Source organism: Peromyscus maniculatus, chromosome 11 (assembly GCF_049852395.1).
Source record: "Peromyscus maniculatus bairdii isolate BWxNUB_F1_BW_parent chromosome 11, HU_Pman_BW_mat_3.1, whole genome shotgun sequence".
Lineage (NCBI taxonomy): Eukaryota > Metazoa > Chordata > Mammalia > Rodentia > Cricetidae > Peromyscus > Peromyscus maniculatus.
In genome coordinates this window covers 41931126-41955477 of record NC_134862.1, presented here as the reverse complement: position 1 = coordinate 41955477, position 24352 = coordinate 41931126, and the positions used below count along the sequence as shown (strand labels likewise).

Genomic DNA, 24352 nt, shown 5'->3' with positions numbered 1-24352 from the left:
CCTCTGAACCGACCGACCGACGGCACTGTGGCATCACATCTTGAAAACAAGTACTATCTTTTCTCACCAGGCCCTCGGGAGAGCTGTAAGGCAAGCCAGGGTGGAGTCCACTGCCGCATGGGTATGCCCCGGGGCTTTATCGTGCTCCCTGAAGATGATGTGTGACACAAGTATGTATATTCCTGAATAAGATCTCATGTGGGATGGTGTGATCCCGACTCCCATGAGAGGATTCCTGGGTTAAGTTCCTCTTTTGGAAGTCATAAGATCAACAGAAGTTACTCATTTGGTTTTTCAGTTTTTTTCTTTTCAAGAAACTAACATTTTCTTCTTGAATCAGATAGTATCTCTCCACTTGTATATCAGAAACAAAGTGTTAGAAATAAAGGCTAGACTTCAGCACATGGTTTGCCATTCCAAACTGGGTCCCCAGGGGTTGAGATAAACTATACCAAGAAAAGGAAGTCCTGGCAGAGCTAGATTTTCAGGATCTGTTGGGAAAGGATAAAAATGGGGGAAGGATCTTTTCAATTGTGTGGTAAGCTATTTGGAGATTGCATATTAATATCATACATGGCAAAGGACCTATTTAAAGTTATGGAAAGGTTTAGATCTGAATCATACAGCACACGGTGGGGCTCACGTGACAGGCATTATTATTGCCACACATGGCAAGCATCACATAGTCCAGCTGACAGTGCAGTGGCCATTGTGAGAAAGTCTGGACACTGAAGGTAAGCAGACCTGGTTTGGCCTTCTCCCCAGCCGCACAGGAGGTCTTGGACAAGATTTGATCCCGCCTCACCTTCTAGGAAATGAAAGTTACACTGCTTCTCTACAAACTTCGCTTTACAGACGAAATGAAAGCGTGTGCCAGGCATCCAGTGAGTGGTCATTTAATTCATAAATGAGTCGATAAATAACCAACCAACCCTACCCTCATGCTTCTCAAACTTCAGGATGATGAAAATCATCTGGGTCACTTCTCCAAAAAGCAGATTTTCAGATTCCATCTCCAGAAATTCCAACTCTGTAGAATAAAAGGATGAAGCCTGGGAATCTACATCTATAACTACATTCTAAAGTGTTTATGCTACTAGTTCACAGGCCATGCTTTGAGAAATACTGTCTTATAATCTCAGAGAATTAAAACAAAGAAGAAAGATTTCTACCACCAAGAGGCTACAAAAACTTGATAGTATGCACGAGACCCAAACAATAAGTGATTTTATTTTCAAGACACCGTAGGCAGTTTCTACCTAATGGAATTAGGATTGTCCTAGGCAACGTCTTATCTTTTAGCCCTTGTGATGGATGACTGTGTCCTTGATCAGACATAGCAATCTGTCCCTTTTCTAGACATTGGTACATCACTCCCATTCAGCAGGCTGACAGACATTGCATCTGTAATCCTGTGTTAGTGCACATTGGATGTGCACTCCATTTCCCACAACTGGACTTTAAGTATCTTTTATTGTTTTATCCTCCATAAGCAACATGGAAATCCTTTGAAGTGGTAAGTATTTCAAATACATACTTTAATAAATACAGATATATGGGGGCTGGAGAGACGATTCAGTGGTTAGGAGCACTGGCTGCTCTTCCAGAGGATCCAGGTTCAATTCCCAGCACCCACATGGTACCTCACAACTGTCTGTAACTCCATTTCCAGGGGATCTGACACCCTCACATACATGCACAGAAAATAAAATTAAATTAAAAAATCAAAATAAACATAGAAATACATATTGAACTGTTGAACAATAGTCATTGTCAAATCTTTTGCCATGAAAGTGTCTCAGACTCAGTCACGACTGGTTGAGGCCTAGGCTTTGGTAAAGGTGGGTAAGTGCTGTAGCCCCACAAGCTGCTTCCTCCTAGAGAGCAGGGAGAACTCTTACCTCTCAGGGCTGCTGGGAGGATTAAATAAGAAAATGTTCACAGCATTTCCAGCAAAATGTCCAGCACTGTGGTTACATTTAAGTGAGATACCAGCTCTTGCTAGTACACCTGAAAGGACCACTCAGAGTATACGGAGCTGTTTTCAACATCCGCTTTCTGATGTGAAGTCACCAACTGGTTATTTCCAAACAAAACTGGTGTTTGATCTTTCTGCACGCGGGTGCGTGCGTGCGTACATGCATGCATGGCACATGTGTAATGGTCAGAGGGCGATTTACAGGAATTGGTTCTCTCCTCCCACCATGTGAATTCTGGGAACTGAACTCGGGTCATCAGGCTTGGCAGCAAGAGTCCTTACCCACTGAGCCATCTTGCTCATTCACCTTGCTTCATTCAGTTTTCTGACGTAAGCCATGGGACCAGCACAGGCATTTTCACAGGGACTGTTGACTGGACTCTTCACCTTGCTTTTTGAAACCTGGAGCTCACTGATTTGGCGAGGCTGTCTGGCTAGCAAGCTGCGGGGATCCTCCTGTCTCTGCCTCTTCAGCATGTGCCATCATCACATCAGGCTTTTTCCGTGGGTGCCCTCAGGTTTGTGTGACAAGCACATGAGCTGTCTCCTTAGCCCCTTTTTTCTTTTATTCCGAGGTCTAGAATTTTAACCTTTGGGAAACTGGTTGTCCAGAAGTGTGTGTGGATTCTCTATAGAGAAGGTCGTTTTACCATGCCAGCTTTCATGGAGCAGTTCAACGAGGTTTATGCTTCACTGACCTTCTCTGGTCATGTGATGATCATGAGTCTTCTCTCATTACTGAGGAACATCCAGCTTTCCAAATAAAGACAATGAATCCCACCTGAGACAAGACACACAAACTTTCAGCTTTGTGCTGTAGTTAGGAAATGCTCCAGCCTGAGTGAGGCAGACAATGGGCTCTCGGGGCTATTGTGAGAGCAATGGGTTTGCCTAGTCCTTTGGAATATAGTCAGTTAACTGTAAGAGGGACAGTGCCATGGAGGAAATGATATAAAACACATCAACTATATATATATAGTTTCTGTATACATATAGGAATTTCAGCCAAAAGCAAGAAACAGACAATTCTCGGTGCATAAGAATAAACTGGCTAGTAACTAAACCATGAGAGATTTATTTGATAGATTGTAATAGAATTGTTCTAAATGGTTACAGAGACCTAGAGAATACGACTAAGTAATAACCTGGAATAATATAAGAAATGCAATAACATGTAAAAGGCTCTGGGCACATTTTAAGAAAACCAGAAAAAAAAATGGCAAAATTTAGTTTAAGCTCAGGGCTTTCAGCAATTGTGGAGTGATGTAGACCCTTCCGAGTGCTCTCTGCCTCTTACAACAGCCAATGAGAACCGGAGGCTTGGGTGGTGGGATTTTTGACATCATCAACCCTCCAGCCAATCACTGTGACGATTATTTGCATAGTTTACTCCTCCTAATCCAAAAGAAGTTGATTTCTTTTCATGACAGCACTGAGTGGAAGTGTTCATCTCTGACAGGAAAGGAAGAAGAAAACTAGAGTAACAAAGAAATATTTGTAATTGACATTGGTATCAAAATACAGTGAGCCAAACTGTAACTAGTCCTGAGAGTGCTTTTCCTTCCTAAGTGTTCCACTCTACTTGGTATGCTAAACCTCAAAATAGCTCTCCAATGACTTGACAGCTCCTTATCCATTCAGGGTCATCCAGAAAAAGCATCAGTTTGCCAAACTGACCTGGGTGTTGACAAGGATTCTAGAACACTCTTCTTTTTATTCATTCACCAGGTTAGCAAATGTAAAACTGGTGAGGGCTGACTTGTTTATTATTCTGTTTGAGATTTCTATTCAGAGAGCATGTTTAGTAGATCAATTCTGCCATCCTCCTACATCCTAGGGGTGTGGAGCCACAGCTTGCTTCATTCGGGTTTACTGACGTCAGCCTTGTGTTCAGCATGGGCGTTTCATAGGCCCTGTCCACTTGGCTCTTCACAAAAGCAATGTGAGCATACACATCACAGCCCCTTCACAGCTGAGAAGAACATGGGTTACAGAGGTTCATTGATTTGGTTGCCCACATAAAATTTTTGACATAAGACTAGCAGTCTTTCCATTACACCATATTTATTTATAATAATTAGACATATCAAAACAGAATGGAAAATTCCACTCCAATATGCCAAACATAGCCTCTTGCTTTGTGAGTCTGCAGATGTTTGTCCTATCTTAAATTTTAAACATAGAGTTAGTGCTTATATTTTCTCAAAGCAACAGAGAAGAGTAGGATGATTGATTCAATACTTTAAGCAGAATTTCAATCAGCCAAAGTACTTCTGAGTTGTATATATCTCAAGTACTTATTTGTTTATTATAGTCAATGAAACTCTGTCACCAACTACAAGCCACAGTTGTCCAGATCTCTCCAATGACATCACTCCCAAACTTCCTTCGAAGTAGCATATTTGTTAAGTAGTATGTCCCTTTGTGAAATTTAGAAATGGCTGGAACAGATCTGAGTTTTATGGTACCATCTGGAAACTGGATGACATCTGTTATAGAAGTCATGACCTTTAATCCTGTGCCAAGTGGCGTCTACATACCTTCTATATATTGCCCAACATTCTAAAAGGTAGACAGCATTATCCCAATTTCTAAATAACTAGGAAACCTGGACATGGTTTAGGGATGGAGGTGTGGTTTAGTGGTAGAGTATGAGCTTGGCATGGGTGAGTCTCTGGGTTCAGTTCCCAACAGCATACCCCCGAAAGAAGGGAAACAAAGTGGATTTTATGAAAAACACTAAAGACTTCCCATTGATGTGTTTCACCCCTTGGACATCATGTGTAATGTCCAATGTTGATTTTATATGATGATATAAAAATCAAACAAGCTAGATGCTTGGAATCCCAACCCTTGGGGGGCTGAGCCAGGGGGATCCCAAGTTAGAGGCCAGCCTGAGCTGTATATAGTGAGGCGCTTCCTCAAACAAACAAAATCAAACTCAAGGTGAACATCGATGTAGTAGTGAAACGAGGTATAAATAAAATATCACGATGTTTCTGTTTCCTGAAGGGTCTTTTAAGGTTTTTGTTATGTATATATTTATTTTTTATGTGTATGAGTGTCTTGCCTGCAGAGATGGTTGTGCACCCTGTGTGTGTGTGTGTGCCTGGTGCCCAGGCAGGCTAGAAGAGTGTGGCCAGAGAAAGGTTTGGATCCCCTGGGGCTGGAGCCACAGACCGTTATTAGCTGCTGTTTGAGTGCAGAGAACTGAACCCGGGACCTCTGGAGGAGCAGCCAGTGCTCTTAACTGAGGAGCCTTCTCTCCAGCCCCATTCTTTTTGTTTTGTTTTGTTTTGTTTTTCGAGACAAGGTTTCTCTGTGTAGCTTTGCGCCTTTCCTGGAACTCACTTGTTAGCCCAGGCTGGCCTCGAACTCACAGAGATCCGCCTGGCTCTGCCTCCCGAGTGCTGGGATTAAAGGCGTGCGCCACCACCGCCCGGCCTCCAGCCCCATTCTTAAAGGATTCCCGAGGAACCCCCTTCTGCCTTCCTTCAGCTTGGAGTCAGTTCATGAACATGGGTCAGGGTGGGCCCACGGCTCATGCCACACTCCTTTGCCACCCAAGGCTTGCCCAGGGTTCTGCAGTTCTCCCAGCTCGGGCAGAGAGCAGTGTGTTCCTCTCCTTTATACCTTGCACCAAGGGAACCTGCCCCCTCCTGCTGTCGTCTAGTCCTACCCACGATCTGCTCTGGCGCCCTGCCATTCCGCACCATTGAAAATTCGAAAGGCTTATAGCTTTGCATTCCCAAACTGTGCCTGATCCTGTGTAGTGGATATGGGGGGTGTTTTTGCATTCCCAGCCCATTCTAGATTCCAATTTTCTAAAAATGGAGCAGCTTAGTTTAGAAAGAGGCTCCCTGTCGGTAGTAAATTCTTAACAACTTGGTCTCTTTTAGGATACACATCAAAATAAGGGGTTGGGATGGGAAAAAAAAAAAAGACTTAACAGAGTCAGGAAACTCACAGACTAGTGGGACTGAAGCGAGGCTACCACGGCCTGGGGAGTGTGAACGCGATTGGTAAACTGTAAAAATCTTTCAGAAGAAGCTCTGTGACTCACACAGGATCAGCCTTTCTCACACTGGCAGCCCAGGCCAGTGGCTCTCAGACGTCATCAGCACACATCAGACTTATCCAAAGGGCTTGTGAAATGTAGATCTCTGGGTCCGTAACTTTTGATTTAATAGTGTCCAGGAACTTGTATTTCTGTCTGGTTCCCGAGTGACACTGATGTTACAGGTTCCCTGTTTAGGCCTTGAGAATTTCTGGCTGCTGGGGAAGGGCAATCCATCACTGCCACAGTAGACATACCGTTTGCAGGAAAAATAGTAATTATTTCTTTTAATACCGCTACTCTCCATTTCTTGGTAACCCCAACATCTGCTCTCATATTCCACATAGCTCGGTGCTAGTATGTGGCAAAAATAGCATTCCTCTTCTGTTCTGCAGTGTGTATCATTAATACCTGCCAGCAATAACCCATTCTTGTTTAAAAACTGCTTTCAGGGAGCAGGGGACTCTCCCATGTTTCTGTGCACCTAGTTTCTGAACGTAAAGCCCAAGTTCTTATGAGACGTGTATTTAAAACAGAGAAAGGGGCAATGTGGCAGAACACACCCTCTTCTTTGCATTTGTAGCTATGAACGCATGCATAGGGGTTGTGACTCAGACCACGTACCCTAGAAGGGACCACCAGCCTGTCCCTAACTGAAGGGACCAGATATAAGGTGCAAAGTTAGGGGAGCGATGATAAACACCTTACTGCGCCCCAGCACAGCGAGGAGGCGGGATGATTGGAAAGGCCTAGCCTGGAAGAGGGTCGCTCCAGAGCCGGCCCTCCGCAGAGCTCCACCGCAGCCTCCGGTCGCCCTCGCCCTCCAGACCCTCCCGGGGGACGCGCGGTGCAACCAAGCCTACAGCGCTGTCCGCGCGCCGCCGCGCAGCCCTCCGGCCTTCCCATTGGCGGGCGGCGCCATCTGCGCTCGCCTCGCCCTGGCGCTGGCGGGCGGAGGCCCGGGCGGGGTAGGCCGCGCTGGCGGCGGGCTGTGGCCGCAGCCTGGCGCTGCTGCCGGTGAGGAGCGGGGCGCGCGGCGGGAGGAGGCAGGCCCATGCGGGGCGGCGGCGGGCGGCGGCGGGCGGCGGGGCCCGGGGCCCAGGGCGGCCCTACCGGACCCGCCCGGCCGGCTCCCGCGCGCCCTGCCTGGCCCAGCAGCCCGGCCTGCGGGCAGGGATGCGCCGTGTGGTCCAGCTTCCCCCCGCCCTGCGGGGCCCTGAGGCAGAAAGTTTGGGGGTCGGGAGCGGCCCTCCTCCCCGGCCAGTGACTGCCCAAGGACTCCTGCAGCCCGGCTTCGCCCGCCACCTGCCTCCGCTCCCCAGGTCGGAATGAACTATCCCGCGGCTCCCTCTCTTCGCCCCTCCCTCGTCCTCCTTTAAAAAAGATATTTTCTTAAATTCAAGAACTCGTGATCTGCCTACTCCCCTCGTCCATAATTTAAACCCCAGGTCCTTTGAGTGCAAGAGGGGGTGCGGTCTCCTCCAAGACAGCACGCTAGAAGGACAGATTCCCCTTGCCGACCCACTTACACCATGAAGAGGTGCAAATCGGACGAGCTGCAGCAACAGCAGGGCGAGGAGGATGGGGCTGGGATGGAAGATGCGGCTTGCCTCCTGCCGGGCGCGGACCTCCGGCCTGGGGAGGCCTCGGGTGCTAACTCTGCTGGCGGGCCAACTTCAGATGCTGGCGCTGCGGTGGCACCCAACCCGGGTCCCCGAAGCAAGCCTCCTGATTTAAAGGTGAGCGCAGACCGTCCCCAGGCAAGCCCAGCCCGCCACGTATAGCTTTCCCCACCCTACGCAGAAGTGTCTTTAATAAAAGTGATGGGGAAGCTTGCAGAGGTCAGAGAGGATGAACGATGTCCCGCTTGGACCCCAGGGGGAAGTTAGGTACCATTTGTGCCTGTCTGTCAGTTCCATTTCAGGCCTCCGTGTTCTTCATTATTCAGCGAACGGTCTAATGACTCACCCAACCGAGATTGTTTGAAGAACGTGTGTGAAATGCTATTTGCAGACAAAGGGCTGGAGAGATCTAAGATGCTAACTTAAAAAGTTCACAGTACTCTTCCTTCTGTGGGAAGGCTGGGAAAGAAGACTGCAGCATGGGATGCTAAATAGGTTACCGTTACCTTCCTATGCCAATTAGCCTCCTGCGGGTGGGATTTTTGAGCACCTTCCTGAGCGAAGCTCAGTTTGTCCATCTATGAAAGGGGGGTGTAGATGTCTTGCCGTTAGGTGGAGCCAGAGGTTAAGCTAGTGCTTGGAGATCCCTGTCTGCCTGCTAAACCAACCCCCAGGGTGGAGAACTGACAGGTGGCAGGGCAGAGCTTGGGCTGGTTGGGGCCTCGGTTCAAGTTGCACACATGCTGAGCCGGCAACTAGAACCAGAATTGGAAAGGGCCGTTCGCATGGAGCTGTTTATTTTCCAGCCCGAGGTCCTCTAGACAATTGGCGAGCTGGATTGAATATATCTCTTGTGTCGATTACGGCAGCAGCCGGGATAAATAATGCGCCTCTGCTGGAGTTACCACCAAGACTGCCAGCTCAGGCTCCTCAGGCCGGTTCACAACTGGGCTGAGAGAGATGTCAGCCCCAGGAAGGAACTTAGATGCCTCCGGGATTAATGCCTTGGGAATTTTCTCCGGAGAGGGTGCAGGGTCTGGGATAGCGGAGCAGAAAGGACTCCCGTTAGGTTAAAGCCTGTGTCCCTCTGGCCGTGGGCACTGAGGAGCTCACCAGAGTAAGCCAATGACATTCCTTCTTTGGTCTGAACAGCTCAGAGTCAGGAAGCCAGGTGAGTGCATGTGCTCTTTTGTGTGGTGCATTCGTGTGTGTGTGTGTGTGTGTGTGTGTGTGTGTGTGTGTGTGTCCCTTGGGGGAAGGGAGCTCCCTCACTACTTGTGTGTACTTTTACAATTTTGTAGAAGTTTTGCAAATCTGACCTCTTGTTCACCGACCTTACGCCTAACGATGGGCTCTGTTGGCCACCTAGGCTCTCTTCACAAAGCTTGTAATTTCATCAGACCCCAAGAAGTCCCTCCCCCAAGCGACATGTTTTCTGTGCTAAGTGAGATGTGCAGCCGCGTGGAACGGGGAGGGGATCCTTTGGCCTTGCTCCGCTGGCTGTGGTATGGGGGTTGGGGGGCGCTGCAGTATCTCTGTATCTCTAAAGCTGCCCCGAGGTGGTTGTCTGTCCCCTCCTGTTTCTTCTCTTTTGATGACACTCATTTGGGTTGGAGTCAATTAGCAGCAAGCTCTGCCCTTGACCGAAACATAGTAACTGCTAAACTGTCCCGAAGGAGGATTGTGGATTGAGGACCCCACCTCCGAGACACACACCCCACCTCCACACACACACCCCACCTCCACACAACCCGCCAGTGTGGACCCAAACAAGGAGAATGCAGCCCCTGCAGCTCGTGGAAGCACAGGGAGGCACACAGAGCCTCTGCCTGCTTATCTCGGCCTGCTTCATCACAACATGTTTACCGCAACAGAGCCCTCTCTGTGATGTGACTTAGGGGCCAACCACAGTCTGGCATGTCACTTAACTTTTCTGAGGAAAGGGACAAGGGATCTTGGCCCGTGGCCAAACTTGTTTTCCAGGACCGGACGAGTTTTCCATGGCTGATGGCTTAATGGAAAAATTCCCTCATTGTCTCTAGAAGTGGGTAGAAGTTGACTTTTTCTCAATTTGACGGCGGTGCCAAAAGGGACGTGTTTTCTTTTTAATTCACGATACTGTTTGTCCCGCACCTGTGGTTAGTGGATGCTGTTCAGCAGTCCTGGCTTGCCTTTGCTTTTCATTTTGGACTTGGAGATAGGAGCTCTCTGTCCCTTAGTCCCACTTCTATTTTCTTGTGACAGCTCCAGGCATTGTGACCGATAGTGTGCCATGGGGGGAATCATCTTGAGCAAGGAGCATGTAAGGCGCTGTCTAAAGCACCTCCACGGTAGGAGAGGAAGTGGAAAATATGTCGTTGCTAGAAGCATCTGAATAATGCTTCACTGGTGATGGGCAGCAATGTCAGGGGCTCAGTTGTCTATGGTCCTTTAAGAAGCATCATATTGTGTGTTGTACATTTCTTAGTTTATTTTGTGTGGGGGAGAGGTGGATGTCCTGAGATCATGACTAGAGTCTTGAGCATGCTAGCCTGGGATCTGTGATTATAGAGTGGGTAGGGCTGAGGGCGGGGGTGGGGGGATGGGGTGGGGGAAATATCTACGTAGTAGGAATTTTTAACCGGTAACTATAACAGAAAAGCAACCTGCAAATGGGCCTGGCCCCACAGGAGGCTTGTGTAAACACTTCTGAGGCTTGCCACAACTTCACAGAAGCATGTATCCTCCAGGGGCGATCTCAGCAGACAGTATGCAAGGGGAGCGTGACAGTCTAGTGTGGATTCCTGTCTAACCACCCAAGCTTATGTCTCCGTTCATTTGTTCTCTCGATCCCATCCTTTGCTGCTATCCGAGTCCCTGCCCGTTGCGGAGAGATGCCGGGGTGGCTTGACACAGAGTGAGCTGTCTGACCGAAAGTGTAACCAAAGTCTCCGGCGAGGAGACTGGCTGCAGTGAGAAGGGGCGAGGGGAGGAGCTCAGGAGAACTCTGCAGACGGAGATCCCGTCCAGTTGGGGCCTGGGGGAGCCGCTGAGCTGAGTGTGTGGTTCTGTCCTGCATGCTGGAGAAGCCTGAGGTTGGGGGAAGGCATTGCCCACCTCCCGCCGATCCCACCAAACTGTTCAGTTGAGGAACAGGGCCTTTCCCGAGAGGAAAAGCCTGGGGACGCTGGCCAGCGAAAGTTCCCAGAGGTGCTCTGTCTCCTTATAAGAGCCGGATTTCCCCCTGGGATTTCTGAGCGGTATCATGGTTGTTCCCTGAAGAAAGGGGAGAGTGTTCCACCATCCACTGTGTCCATCTGGTTGTAAGTACTCTTTTGACTCAAGACTCCTTTGGGATGGTTCAGATCCTGTTCTTCTGTTCATACCACACTCTGAGTGAGGAGCAGAGAAGACAACAGACCACCAAGGGAAATTCACAGCCAAGTCCTGGGTGGTTCACCTGTACGGGTGCTCAAAGGGGCTTCAGTGCCCTGTGAATAGCTCAGGAGCCTTTCTTGGTCATCAGTCCCTTGACAAGAGGTATGTTTGGGCAGTCAAAATACAGGACGCTTTCAGAGGGAAAGATGTTATTGTAAACAGTGAAATGGGACATGCATATAAAAGTATACACAGAGAAACATGCATAAAGTTTAATAACAACAAAAATAGACAGGTCATCCATTCACTACCCAAACCAGAAAAGAACATCAGAATTCCCAAACCTCTGTGTCCTTGTTCTTATGGAGTTTTTTGTTTGTTTGCTTGTTTTTGTTTTTGTTTTTTTAAGACATAGGGGTTGGTTAAATTTTGTGGTACCAGTCTTTAAATGAAGGAGAAGATTAGCTATTGGGATGGGGGTATGAAGGCTTGTGTGTATCCTGGGACTTTGGATGATTCAGTGGCTGTAGAGAATGGCTGTCTGGGACCTTGCTGCGTCCTGGAGTCCTACTGTCCTTTAGAAATGGTGTACTCAGACTTGAAGATCCCTGCAATCTCGGGGACATGAGCCCCCAGATTTCATCGGGGAGGTAGGCTTGAGGGAGACCTAACCCGAGAGATGGAAACTTAGTTCTTCAGCGAGGCAAAGTCTTCACTTTCAGTGAGCCTCCCCAGGTCCCCCCGGGATGAAACACTTGCTAGAAAATTCCCAGGACACCCCAGGCCTCAGTGTGCTTGGAACACCATGCAGCGGCATCTGGGACGTGGGTTAAGCAGGACGGGTGCTTGAAGGGGAAGACGGCTTTAGATCGGGATCTTAAAGAAAGGGCAGAGCGTTAATTACCAGACGAGAAGAGAATTTCCAGCTAGGATAATAAGATGATAAGAACCAAGACCTCAGTATAGTCTTTACCCCGTTCCCCGTCAGTGCCAGGGACCAGAGAGCCCAGAGGAATGCTGAAGTTGCTGGTTTTGACCCGTCCATACCCTCTGAGGACAGAGGATCCCGAGGCCCAGGACTGTCCCCCATCCCTCTAGCCTGCAACAGTATTCAGAGCAGCCCGCCCTATCTGTAGGCTCAGGAGGAACTAGGGCCACCGGCAGGATGTGGTACACAGAGCTCTCTGTTCTGCCACATACTGGGTTTAGATTCACTCCCAGCTGCCCTCGTTGCGATTCAGAATTTACAGAACGTGCTTCTTTTTTGTGTGCATCCAATTGTGGCTTTGCTGCCAATCACATTAAAACCGTCTTCCTCTACAAGGAGTTGAAACATTCAATAAGTTATGAATTTGGAGGTGAGGTTAAATGATACTGTGGATGGATAGGGAGAGGTCCTCAGGGTGTGGCTGGGTGGTCTTACTGCCAGCCCAGAATCACCCTCGAATACCTCTTCCATGATCCTTGGCATCTCCCTTGGAAATCCCCATCAACAAGGATGGTGCATCTTTGGACCGATGACGCCCTGGCTAAAGAAGGGTCCACTTCTCTGCCAAATACAGGAGACTCTCACCTGAATTAAGAAGTTAAAATAAAGCTGCTGGAGGCGGAGGAGGCAGGCTTTGGGTTTGACTTCTCAAACCAAACTACCCAAGGTTTCCTCATTCCAACCGAGGTAGCTAAGTGACATCCACTTTAGAAGACGAGGCTGGCTGCAAGGGCATGAGTCCCCAGCAAACCCTCCCCGAGACACTTGTGGGGACAGTAAGTCCATTCTCCTGCCAAGCCAACACATTCTTGGCAAGTTACTAAGATGATAAATGGAGCCAGGGGTTTAAGCCGTAGCGGGAGGGATCTGGGCTAAACACAAGCAAAAACTACTCAACTGAGCATTTTAAAGTTTTGGAAAAGGTAGTTCTCTAGAGATTGCATAACTTCTTAGGGTGGTTTGGTAGACTCAGGACAAATAAATAAACTGTAGTAGCCATGCTTGCACTGCGGTCTCTGCCAGGTAATAGGTGAGATGGCAACTGCTGGCCAGTCACTCATCTTGTCAAGGGTTCTGCAAACTGGTGGGTGAAGAGGTGGAGAGCCCTTGGAGCAAGAGCACTGGGAGGTGAAGCCGCAAGACAGCACATGATTAATTGCAGAATGAGTGATACAGATAATGAGCCCTCCTGGGTTCAGAGTAGAAGAGGCTGTGTACACTGGAGTGGATAGATGGAGAGGGATGGGTACGAGGGGGAGAGGCAGAGAGAGGGCACGGCACGATGCGACTTTAATTAAAAAAAAAAATCTCCTGTGCTGGGGTACATGAGTTAGCTCTGTCCAGAGACCCCCAGTGGATGAGGTGACCTTTCTCAGCTGACCTTCCTTAGCTCCAGCCAGACTGTTCTAAGTTTAAAAAAAAAAAAAAGGCACAAGAATTCAAATGGGGGTTGAACTCAGACTCAGCTGCTCCTGGGTTAAGTAAGCTCTGCTTTGTTTTATTGTTTTGAATGTGAACTGATCCTGGGGAAGAGGAATGAATCCAGAAACCTTCCATCACTGCGTTTCCAATAGAAACCCCGAGCAGGCTTGAGAACCAGCAGCTGCTGCCTCTCCGTCACCCTGTGGTCAGCGGCAGGAAGCCTGGGGTGATAGACCTTCCTCTGCACCCCCTCTGCTGCCCAGCTCTGCTGCTTCTCGGGGGGCACGGAGCTCACAGTCCCCCTCCGGAAAATCCACGGTTTCTGTGGGTTTTCCCAGTGACACGTTCTCTAGCACTGGTCCTGTTTCCATAGAGACCCTATAAATAGAGGAAACGTTGGCGACCTAGGCTTATAAAGGCTCGGGGTGACCCAGGCACCTCCTGAGTCCTCACAGCAGTATCTGTGATGGGGTAGAGGGAATTTCAGACCAGGTGGAGGAAGGTTAAACAGTAGCTACCTGGGGAACGTTAGTTCCGGGTTAATTGTGCCTTCCCAAAGACCCTCTCGGCATTTCTGGGATTGATGGGGACACAGGGACCTGTGGGTATTAGAACTGCTTTAGGTCATGGTTTTTTTAGCCACATGGTGCCAACACTGCACCCCGAAGCCTTTTCCTTTTGGCTTCTTGAAGCTGTCTTTGCAGAATCTGGAGCAAACTTCCCTTTGCTGGGCCCACACCCAGGGAGGAGAACAGCTGAAACCTGCTGTTCAGAAACCACGGGGCTCTCGGGAAAGAGCACCATTCTTCCTGAGAGCCCAGTGCCGCCCAGGGAGCTCGGGTCCTCCCCACTCTTGAGGACAGTTCCCGGGAAGGGCCGGGTCAAGGCCCTCGCTGCCCTCCCCAGGTGTAGTGCCTCCTCCCGGAAGCTGGCCGTGGATATCGGGAGTTGGTGTCCCATCCCTGACCCTTCGGCCTCACGGCTCTCTCCCTGACATGTGGTTTCGTCTGGCCATCACAGTGGCTTCTGGCAGCTGGAGGACAGCAAAAGTCAATGTGGAAGAGCTAGTGACATTTAGAAGCTGGAACCTGTTATTCAGAGCAGGTGGTGCTTTCTGCTGCGTTGGTGGCTGAGTTCCCTCAAGCTAGTCGCCATGGTTTTCCTCACTTCTGAAACTTGGGGCTGGGTATGTGTATGCACTGAGGGTTTTTTTTTTTTCTCTCCCTCATCATGTTATGTCAAAACCCTTAGGCATCTCCCTGACACCCACAGGTAGAAGAGCTGGCCTGTGTGTCACCCTGCCTGCTATTCTTGCTTTTCACTCCCTCCACCCCACATTGCTTCTTGACTTCGTTTTGTTCTTCCCCTTCATATCTTCTGTGGACTTTTAGGAGAGTCCCGGGTGCCGCTGGCGGAAAGGTCCTTTACCTGCAGGGCACCTGGGGAGGGGAGAAACGAAGGCCTGAAGACCTGTGGTTAGAGGCTTGCCCAAGTCCTGGGGTGAGCCCTGAGCAGACCTCCACGCAGCTCAGTGGTCCTCCCCCTGACCCTGAGGTATTTGCCTTAGGTGTTGTCCCAGGAGACATACACCACCACAGCTACTGAAGCCTCGTGTCAAGTGTGGGCCCGGAAATCGGACCAGAAGTTGGAGGCTCATCTTTTTGGTTTGGATGAGCTACCTAAGTATTATGTGCCTCAGTCTTTTCATCTGCAGAATGGAATGTGATTACTATGATCCGTCGGTCTTTAGCTCCTGGAATGAGACTAGTGTCAGGTTAGACTGGCAGCATACGTTGAAAAGCACTTTGTATGGTTTTAAAAGTAAATTAGACAAGGATTGTCGGGGGTCAGGATTCTCCAATCTACCCTCTGCTCCCCGTAATCCACCAGTCCCCAAGGCTGTGTACCCAGGACCTCAACTAAAGTCTTTTAGGGGAAATGCTGTCTCCCTGAGTGAGTGGGAAAGGGGGGCTTCTGTGTAGGAGAAGCAAGTTAGCAGTGGGGTGTGGAGGAAGGGCCTAGAACAGAACGTTACGTTCAGAGGATGTAGTATATTTAACAAAAACAGTTGGGCAAAGACCAGGGCCAGGAAGCCCCATCTGGGGTGGTGCCTCATGGGAAGTCTTGTGTCAGCTTGGGCCTGACCATGTGAGGAAGAGGGTGGGTAACTCAGCTGGAGTCAGGAGGCCCAGGATCTGGCTGACTCTGAGTTTATGGTGCCTGCATGCTGCTATCCACTCTGCCTTGGACATCTTGGTTCTGACCCAGTATAGATTCAGTGGGCTTGGGGTACTGGCCCTCTCATTCCTGAAGAGAGGGCAATTCTGGGAGCACCTGGCATAGAAGACCTGTTTCTAGGGCTGCCCCGAACCTCAGTTCTTGAGAAGGAGTCATCTCCCTATCTGTGGGTACAAGTCTGTGGTCGCTGCTTTTGTGGATGTCTGGGGAAACAAGGAGATTGTGCAGGAGAGAACATAACCTCCAGAGCTCCAAACTCGGCTCATCCTGAGGTGTGAGGGCGGACAAACGCGGCCCGTGAAAGGGCAGGCATCAGGAGTGGACTGCGGGACTCTAGTGAGGGTCCTGAATGAAGGTCTTATAGTCACACGGAGTGTGGGCGCAGCCAGCATGGACAGTGATGGTGAGCAGCACTGAGTGGGCAGCCACTCAAGAGCTGGAGACTCCCGCTTTCCTGCTTCTCCATGGTCTAGCCTTTGCTCTGTTTGTTTCTAGGAGAAAATAAGGAAGAAAACTAGTATATGTAATTTTTTTTTCTGGACTGTTTAAATTGATTTCCAATGATGGAGGTTGCTGTATGAGGTTAGAGGATGTTACACAGAGAAAACCCCGCTGTGGCTCCTGAGCCCCAGGTGACGTGGCTCTGTCTCCCTCTTAGAGGACAAAGTAGAGTGTTTCCCTGGTCTTCGGAGTCCCACCCGTCCTCCCACAGCTCTGGAGCTCTGCAGAGGACATGGCCTGCACAGATAAGCCATCTCCTCATACGGAAGCTGCCTGCCATTACGTGACAGTTGCCCCGGCAAGCCCATCCACCAGCCATTTGTCCTGAGAAGTGCTGGGGGGGGGGGGGAGCAGCTGAAGTCTCTCGGGGCAGCACCAGGCTCCAGGGCTTCAGCTTGGTTCTGGTCGGAGGGGGAATGAATCCCCTTACCTGGACAGCAGTTTCTGCTGTAGCTACTCTGGGCTCAGAAAAGTAGTGCTTATGTCACTGTCAGCTACGTCAGAACGTAGAGGGGCTGCAAATAGCAGATCGTAGTAGAGTCACGTAGACAGAGGTAGGTTTTCTAGACTCTTCTCTTGGTTGTGTCAGTCGCCCATCAACTGTCGCCTCGTGGTTACAGTGTGGCCACTGCATCCCCAGATACCATTCTCATGTTCCAGATGGGAGAACTAGAAAGGACTGGTGCCTTTATCAAGAAAGCAAAGGTGTTTCAGAAACCATAGCTACAAGCCAGTGTGCCAAAGCGGGAGGTTCTAGCAAGGTACACTAACACCTCGCAGCTTGATTGGTGAGAAAGGGGGAAGGTGCTGGACACGCAATTAGCCGAGCCTGCTCCGTGGTATAACCTGATTATATGGGCCTGCTTTTCCCAAGGAATGTCACAATGAGATCTCTTTGGGAATGGATGTTTGGTGATCTCAATGGCCCCGTGCAGCTTGAAGGGCAGTCTGTCGTGGGAGAAGGGAGGTGCCGGGCCTGGGGAGGAGACCCGCTGAGAAGGATACAGCCCCAGGAGTGCCTTGTGTGCTGCTTATGTGCCTCTAAGCCCCAGGCTCCAGTCTGAGAACATCCTGTTAAGAAATCTGAACTTACTTTAGGAACCCAAGGGTAGATGACCTTGTAGACATGGCAGGCCACCCCTAGGGATCCCAGTATTTACATGTCTGTACTAGCTAGCTGCTCTGGTCTCCTAAGAATAGACCCACCTTCACCCCTAACTGACAAGGCATCGGGGAGCTTTCCATTGACCAGGGCTTTTTTTTTTTTTTTTTTTTTTTTTTTTTTTTTTTTTTATCTCTTCCCCCTTAAGAAAATCCAGCAGCTCTCGGAGGGCTCCATGTTTGGCCACGGCCTGAAGCACCTGTTTCACAGCCGCCGCAGGTCACGAGAGAGGGAGCACCAGGCGTCTCAGGAGGCCCAGCAGCAGCAGCAGCAGCAGCAGCAGCAGCAGCAACAGCAGCAGGGCCTGTCCGATCAGGACTCCCCAGATGAGAAGGAACGCTCCCCGGAGATGCACCGCGTCTCCTATGCTGTGTCCCTGCACGACCTGCCGGCCCGGCCCACTGCTTTCAACCGGGTGTTACAGCAGATCCGTTCCAGGCCCTCCATCAAGCGGGGCGCCAGCCTCCACAGCAGTGGGGGCAGCAGTAGCCGCCGCGCCAAGAGCAGCTCCCTGGAGCCCCAGCGCGGCAGTCCTCACCTGCTTCGGAAGGGCCCCCAGGACAGCAGCCTGGCCGCCATCCTGCACCAGCACCAGGGCCGACCCCGCTCCTCCTCTACCACCGACACTGCCTTGCTCCTGGCCGATGGCAGCAACGCGTACCTCCTGGCCGAGGAGGCCGAGGGCATCGGGGACAAGGTAAGCCCCCGGCGGCGGCGGAGGCGGCAGAAGGAGGGCTTTGAGAGAACCTCTGAGGCCAAACGGATGCCCTGCCTGGCACTGCCGGCCCCTGCTACCCCATTATCTGTCCTGGCTGAGAAGTCAGGCAATGACCAAGCCAAACACAAGGGGCTAATTTTTGTTTGTGGAGGAGATTTTTTTTTTTTAAATGGTTGTTTGCTCAGATTGTTGGACAGTAATTTTGGTCTGTTTTCCTTAAACATGCTTTGAAGAGAGGGATCTGGTTATCCCTCTTATTAGCAGCATTAACTGGCCTTAATCTCTTTGCTCTTCTCTATCACCAGTTGAAAACTGGGATGAGACTGATGAGCTAGCATAGGCGAGGCCCTGGACTGGAACCCGGCACAGTATGTTTACTGTGAGTATTACCAACCAGAAAGGAAGGGGAGGGGCCATGAAGGGTTATCTGGCCCTTCTTGAATGTATCCAACTCATTTGTTTATTGGGTTAACAAATGCTTAGTGGGTGCTGATTGGATGTCACAGGAGTGAAGGAACGGTGAACGGTGCCGCTGTCCTCATGCTGCCGGGTGTCTAGAAACACCAGTGACTGAGCGGGAAGGCGCTGATGACCGCTTTGGGCCAGGGGGTGGGCCGGGGGTGGGGTGGAAACAGAGCAGGCAGTGAGGGTGGAGAGGAATCGGCCGAGACTCTCTGGAAGACACTATGGAGCTCAATCTTGAAGGAGGGAGGGGAGGTTGGTATGCAGGAAAGCAAGGGGCCTGGTGGCAGCTGCTTCTTCTGCTTTTGGAGACTCAGGGCCAGAGGCCAGAGGGTCCTGCCGTGTCCAGTCCGGGGGCCAGGTGAAGCTCGGGGAGCCTGTTAGGCGGGGAAGTGAGTACAGAGCGCGTTAGGACAGCAGGCAGTCGACGAGGAAGGGGGCAGAAAAGGCGCCAAGGAAACTGTCTTTGAGGTTCCTGCAACAGCTGCCGCCACGAGGAGGTGAAGGAGAAGAGTTCAGAAAATACTGGGGCACCAGACGAGGAAGAGGCTGGGAAAGGGAAGGAGGAGAAGAGGAACCTCTGGCTTCCGACTTAGCTTAGTGGACGGCGTTCTATCCGGTCGAGTTGGGAGAGGAAGCAGGGTCCAGGAGAGGGCTTGTCCTGTTGCAGGTGCATTGGGAACTGCCCATGTAGAGAGGGCCCGCTGGTGGCCGGTGAAAACAGCATTGAGGTTGAAGTCACTGATGCCGGTGAGAAATCCTCAGAGGCATTTTGAGTGAGGAGAGGGCTGCAGCCGATCGCACTGACCTAGAAGGACAGACAGGCAGCCAGCTCTGACCGGCTGCCCCTGCCACACTAGCTTCTTCCCCCCACCCCCTTGCCTCCTTTTCCGTGCCTCAACAGTGCCTCTCCACAGGTTTGCTCCCACACACACCTGCGTGCCCTTCCAAGGCTCTGGGACTGTGATTCATTTTCCCTCCAGTGGTCTCCACCAACCGAAGAAAAGTCAGAGCTGAAGGATTGATGGGAGGCATGCTGAAAGGTCACAGATGGCAGAGGGTTTGGAATTAGAGGGCTGGCACGATGTCTCGGCTCGCAGAAAAGGAGGTGAGGAGAATGATGAGGTGGAGGAAAGGAGAGAGGGAGTTGAGGGAGTTAAAGAGTGAGGTCATTGAGAGAGCATGAAGAGGAGGTGGAGGCAGAGGTGCCATTGGGGTTTAAGGACTGGGAACTTGGTTGGATGTGTTTGTACATACCTGTAATCCCAGCACTATGGAGCTAAGGCAGGAGGATCATAAGTTCAAGATCAACCTGCGTTACACAGTGAGACTCTCAATAAAACAAGGGCTAGGGATATAGTTCAGTGATTGGGTGTGTTAGCATGTCCAAGGCCTGAGGTTTGAGCCTTAGAAAAAGAAAAAAGGCGGCAGTGGTGCTCACCTTTAATTTCTGCACTTGGGAGGCAGAGACAGGCAGATCTTTGTGAATTTGAGGCCAGCCTGGTCTACAGAGCAAGTTCTAGGACAGCCAGGGTGACATGGAGAAACCCTATCTTGAAAAACCAGGAGAAGGAGGAGGAGGAGGAGGAGGAGGAGATAGTCCACTTGTTAGAGAGAAGCTAGGCCCACGGGCTTTGCTTGGGAATGATGGAGGAGGTCAGGGAGAGATAAAGGCAGCCTGATGTGTGGAGGGCAGAGCGAGGAAAACCGTTCCAGCAGGGACCTCAAAGCGGAGGGCAGGCCTGCCTATGAGAGCTTGAGGAAGTGGGTGATCCTCCTTCTAGAGCACAGGAACTATGGGAGAAAGGGCTGCCCTGGGAAGAGACGCTGCTGGGACAGCCTGTGATGGACAAGTGCCTGTCTCTGGAGGATGGATGACAGAAGATGGGCACAGTGGGAAAAAGGAAGAGTGGGAGAAATGGCGGGTGACTGGGGAGTCCTGTTTGGGAGTAAGAGGGCTACTGGGTTCTCTAGGATCAAGGTTCCAAGGACATTCTGCTATAAAGTTGTTTCTGCTACAGATTGTCACCAGCAGATTCAGCTCCCTATACAAGATCCAGAGCTTCCTAACACTGACTGTGACTTCTGTGCATTTGACTTTTGGAAATACTTGGGTATTAATGCACTCAGCTGTACCTGGCTCTGGGTGGAGAGTAGCTACTTTGCTATCTCCATTCCACATCCCCACAATTCACCCATCACATTGTCAGAGAGGCTTTTCTGACCAGCCTGTTAAAAGAGCATGCCACATGATACTCTTGATCATGGCTTGATACTCTTCCAATGTAGACATCTTTTTGTGAATTCATTAAAATGATACCCTAAGCCAGGTGAACCAGACTACAAGAGCCCAAGTCTGGGGATAAAAAATATATCCAAAGACTTGTTAAAACCGCAGAGCCCGGAACCTGTAGCACAGTTGTGACAGATCCTGGGTTTCCTAAGCCCACGCCTGGTGCTCTTCCCACCATGCTAGGCTGCCCTGCATGTGTAGCTGGCGCTGGTAATCAGGGTTTGCTTTGGCAGAATTATCACACCAGGGGCGGCTTTGCAACAGTTTCTGACCATGAGCCGGCGAGCCGTTTCATATGTTCTACATGTAACACGGGTTCTACATTTCTTCAAGGAAAAGGACTTTCGGCCGATGGTTCTGGACCACCTGTCCATAGCAGAGCCTCAGCCCGCAGCCATAAGTCAGCAGATGCCCCTCCCTTCTTGGGCAATTTCACTTACACCTCCCTGCTTTCCCCTTTACTGGACAACGTTTATTGAGCATCTACGAAGTGCCGGCTACTATTCTAGGCGCTAAGGATGATTCAGTGAGTGAAAGCAAAGTTCCTACAGCAACACATCACCCATCCTAGTGGGAGGAGGAGATACCACCAGATGACGATGCAATGTATTTGGTAGTGTGAGTTGCTGAGAAGGGAAACAGAAGCAGAGAATGTGGCATGCTCTTTTAACAGGTTGGTCTGACAGTGTGATGGGTGAATTGTGGGGATGTGGAATGGAGATAGCAAAGTAGAGAACACATAATCAAATCAGGGACAGGCCGGGCTGGGGGCTGGGGAGGAACAGGGAACACTGGAGACTGCTTTGGGCCCAGTATACCAGGAAGACGACTTTTGGTTACCCCTTTTTTTTCTTTTTCTTCAAGTGATAGGGAAGGTTGCTCGAGAACTTGGTCCAGGATTACTCGCACTGTCCCGTGAGAACTGACCGGGTTGAGCCAGGGGTCTGGTAGGAAGCTGGTGCACACTCCAGAGGAGCCGATGGTTAGAGCGGGGTGGCTGTGGAAAGGATGTTGGCTGAACTCTCGATTTGCTTCAGACGCTGAGGCCAAGGGTTTCTGATGGATTGGCGATGGGGCGTGACAGGAGTCAGAGATGGTTCATGGTTTGGGGCCTGGCTGCAGGACAAAAGAAATTTCCACGAGCTGAACAGCAAGATGGCAAATTGAACAGCTATTCCTTTGGTGGGGGGCGGGCAGAGCTGGGTTTTGGCTGTGTTAAGTCTGAGGCAGCTATTAAACACCCCTGTAGAAATGCCAAATAAGCAGGAGGATGTACAAGTCTGGAGTCCTGGGGAGAGATCCAACCTGGAGGCATAAATTTGGGAGGTGTCAGCATATAGATAGCATTTAAAACGATGGGACTCTGTTTGCAAGCCTGGCTTCTGCCGGGAGAAGCGTGCAGAAGTGGGGGCGGGGGACAGGACTGGATGCACTTGGCTGAAAGGGTGTGGCCTCTTGAACCCGGGAGCTGGTGGGGGGACCCAGCAGCTGCAACCAGGTTGTTCAGCCCTTAATGAGAAAGCTCTGTATGTACAGCAACAGCCGGGCCCACCTCTCATGGGTGAGTCAGTGAGTATGTTTAAAACTTTTATTTAGAAATATCCTGTCACATGAGGGGCTTGAGTTTGGATTGGGGGGGGAGGGGGAGTGATCCTTGAGACCTCCAGTTAATTGTGGTTCCCCTCGAGTTCTCCAGCTGCCTGGGAAGACAGGGAATAGGTGGGCCGTGGGCACCTTCAGAAACCGGTGATGATTGCTGCTTGGGAGTACAGGGACCTGGGATACTGGGGTCCTTTGGGCAGGTATGCCAGCTGGACAGCTTTCTGGGGGCTTTTCCACCCCTCTGTTTAACTTGACACCGTGTCTGGATGATGTGTGGGAGGAGGGAGTTCCTTCTTCCTGTGTATGGAAGGCTAAACCCAGAGCCTTGGGTGACCTCGGTGGGGAAATGGTTGGTTGTTATTAATTACCGTATAGGTCCTGGGAATTGAACCCAGGTCCTCTAGAAGAGCAGGCAGTGCTCTTAACTGCTGAGCCATCTCTCCAACCCCTCTTCCCTATTCTTTTTTTTTTTTTTTTTTTTTTTTTTTTGCTTAATTATTTAATTAATTTATTTTAGGTAGGGTCTCACTATGTAGCCTTGGCTGGCCCGGAACTTGCAATGTAGACCAGGTTACCCTTGAGCTCTCAGAGACCCACCTGCCTCTGCCTCCCGAGTCCTGGAATTAAAGGCGTGCGCCACGCCTGGCTTCTTATTTGGATCTTTCAGCTTTGTTACTGTTTACCTGGTCCAGCTTCGTAACAAACCATGCCGTTGGCAGATCAGACGTCATTCTTTCCATTTCACAAGTGAAGACTGAGTCCTCCAGGAAGGGAGGGACCGCTTGCTCAGGGCACCTAGCTAGGCCCTGGCAAAGAGGCACTGTTTCTTCCTAAGCTATAGACTTTCCCGACCTGGAGCTCTCCCTCTAGAGATGGGCGTGGCCCTGGGGGTCTTGAGGGGAGAGAGGTGCCTGCCCGTCCTCGGAAGGGGGATCTTCCAGCCACCTTAAGGCTTGAGGCCCCATCATCTGACTCTCCAGACCCAGAGGCCATTGGCTGGGCTGAGAAGCGTGTGGTTCCACTCTTGGTCTGGGTATGAATAGGAAGTATTCTTCTCTCTAGTAAACACAGCCCACATGCTCTCTTGCAGGCTCCCGGGCGATTACTAGCATCTATTTTTAATTCATAAGCCTCCCCCACTCCCCACACCCCTCACCATTGTTTGCAGCTCACCAGCTGGCTCTTCGACCAGGGCACCCTGGTAAGGAGCTTGAGTTACCAAACATCCCGGAGGCAGCCACGTTCCTGACTGGCCCTGCAGAGGCCCCTACAGCACCCACTCAGAGAAAGCAGGGGATCCAGAGCCTCTGCTTGAAGGAGCAGGCAGTGACAGAGGCCAGATGGGGGCTCACGGAACAGCAATTCCGTCCCGATAACGGGAGCTGAACTGTCACTTGGTCCTCCAAATGCAGCTATCTAAGCTCTGCCTTTAGTTATTCCCCTATTAAAAAAGGAACAGCATCCCCCTAGGCCCCACCCCTCTGCTTTCCATTATGTGTGACACTGAGAAAGGTCACCACACTTGGTCTCACATATGTCAAGCAGGGGAAAATCATTTGTCGGTGTCCTGGGGCATCGCAAGTGAACAGACAATGAGCGTAGTGTGTGTGTGTGTGTGTGTGTGTGTGTGTGTGTGTGTATGTGTGTGTGTGTGTATGTGTGTGTGTGTATGTGTGTGTGTGTATGTGTGTGTGTATGTGTGTGTGTGTATGTGTGTGTGTATGTGTGTGTGTGTATGTGTGTGTGTATGTGTGTGTGTGTATGTGTGTGTGTATGTGTGTGTGTGTATGTGTGTGTGTGTATGTGTGTGTGTGTATGTGTGTGTGTATGTGTGTGTGTATGTGTGTGTGTATGTGTGTGTGTGTATGTGTGTGTGTGTGTGTGTATGTGTGTGTGTGTATGTGTGTGTGTGTATGTGTGTGTGTGTGTGTGTATGTGTGTGTGTGTATGTG

General features: G+C 50.5%; 1 protein-coding gene and 1 long non-coding RNA gene across 10 annotated transcripts in view; one reads left to right on the top strand and one right to left on the bottom strand.

Moving 5' to 3' along the window:
- Positions 1-880: 880 nt before the first annotated feature.
- Positions 881-4985, bottom strand: LOC143267780 (uncharacterized). The gene is made up of 2 exons (XR_013043247.1): positions 2677-4985; positions 881-1030 (listed from the first exon to the last, which is right to left on the bottom strand). It is a non-coding gene; the product is annotated as an uncharacterized LOC143267780 (long non-coding RNA).
- A 2146-nt stretch (positions 4986-7131) lies between these two features.
- The window catches only part of Tmcc2 (transmembrane and coiled-coil domain family 2), a 38684-nt gene continuing 21463 nt past the window's right edge, over positions 7132-24352 (top strand). The window contains exons 1-3 of one of the 9 annotated variants that reach the window (XM_076547369.1): positions 13763-14610; positions 16824-16924; positions 17474-18022. In XM_076547369.1, the coding sequence (XP_076403484.1) occupies positions 17501-18022 (522 nt within the window). In that variant the 5' untranslated portion in view covers positions 13763-14610; positions 16824-16924; positions 17474-17500. Of the gene's footprint in view, positions 7775-8341; positions 8829-10293; positions 10960-13762; positions 14611-16551; positions 16925-17473; positions 18023-18398; positions 18423-19390; positions 19614-24352 lie in introns of those variants that run through there. The other 8 variants (XM_042258127.2, XM_006988809.4, XM_042258128.2 and 5 more) reach the window with 8 other exon arrangements.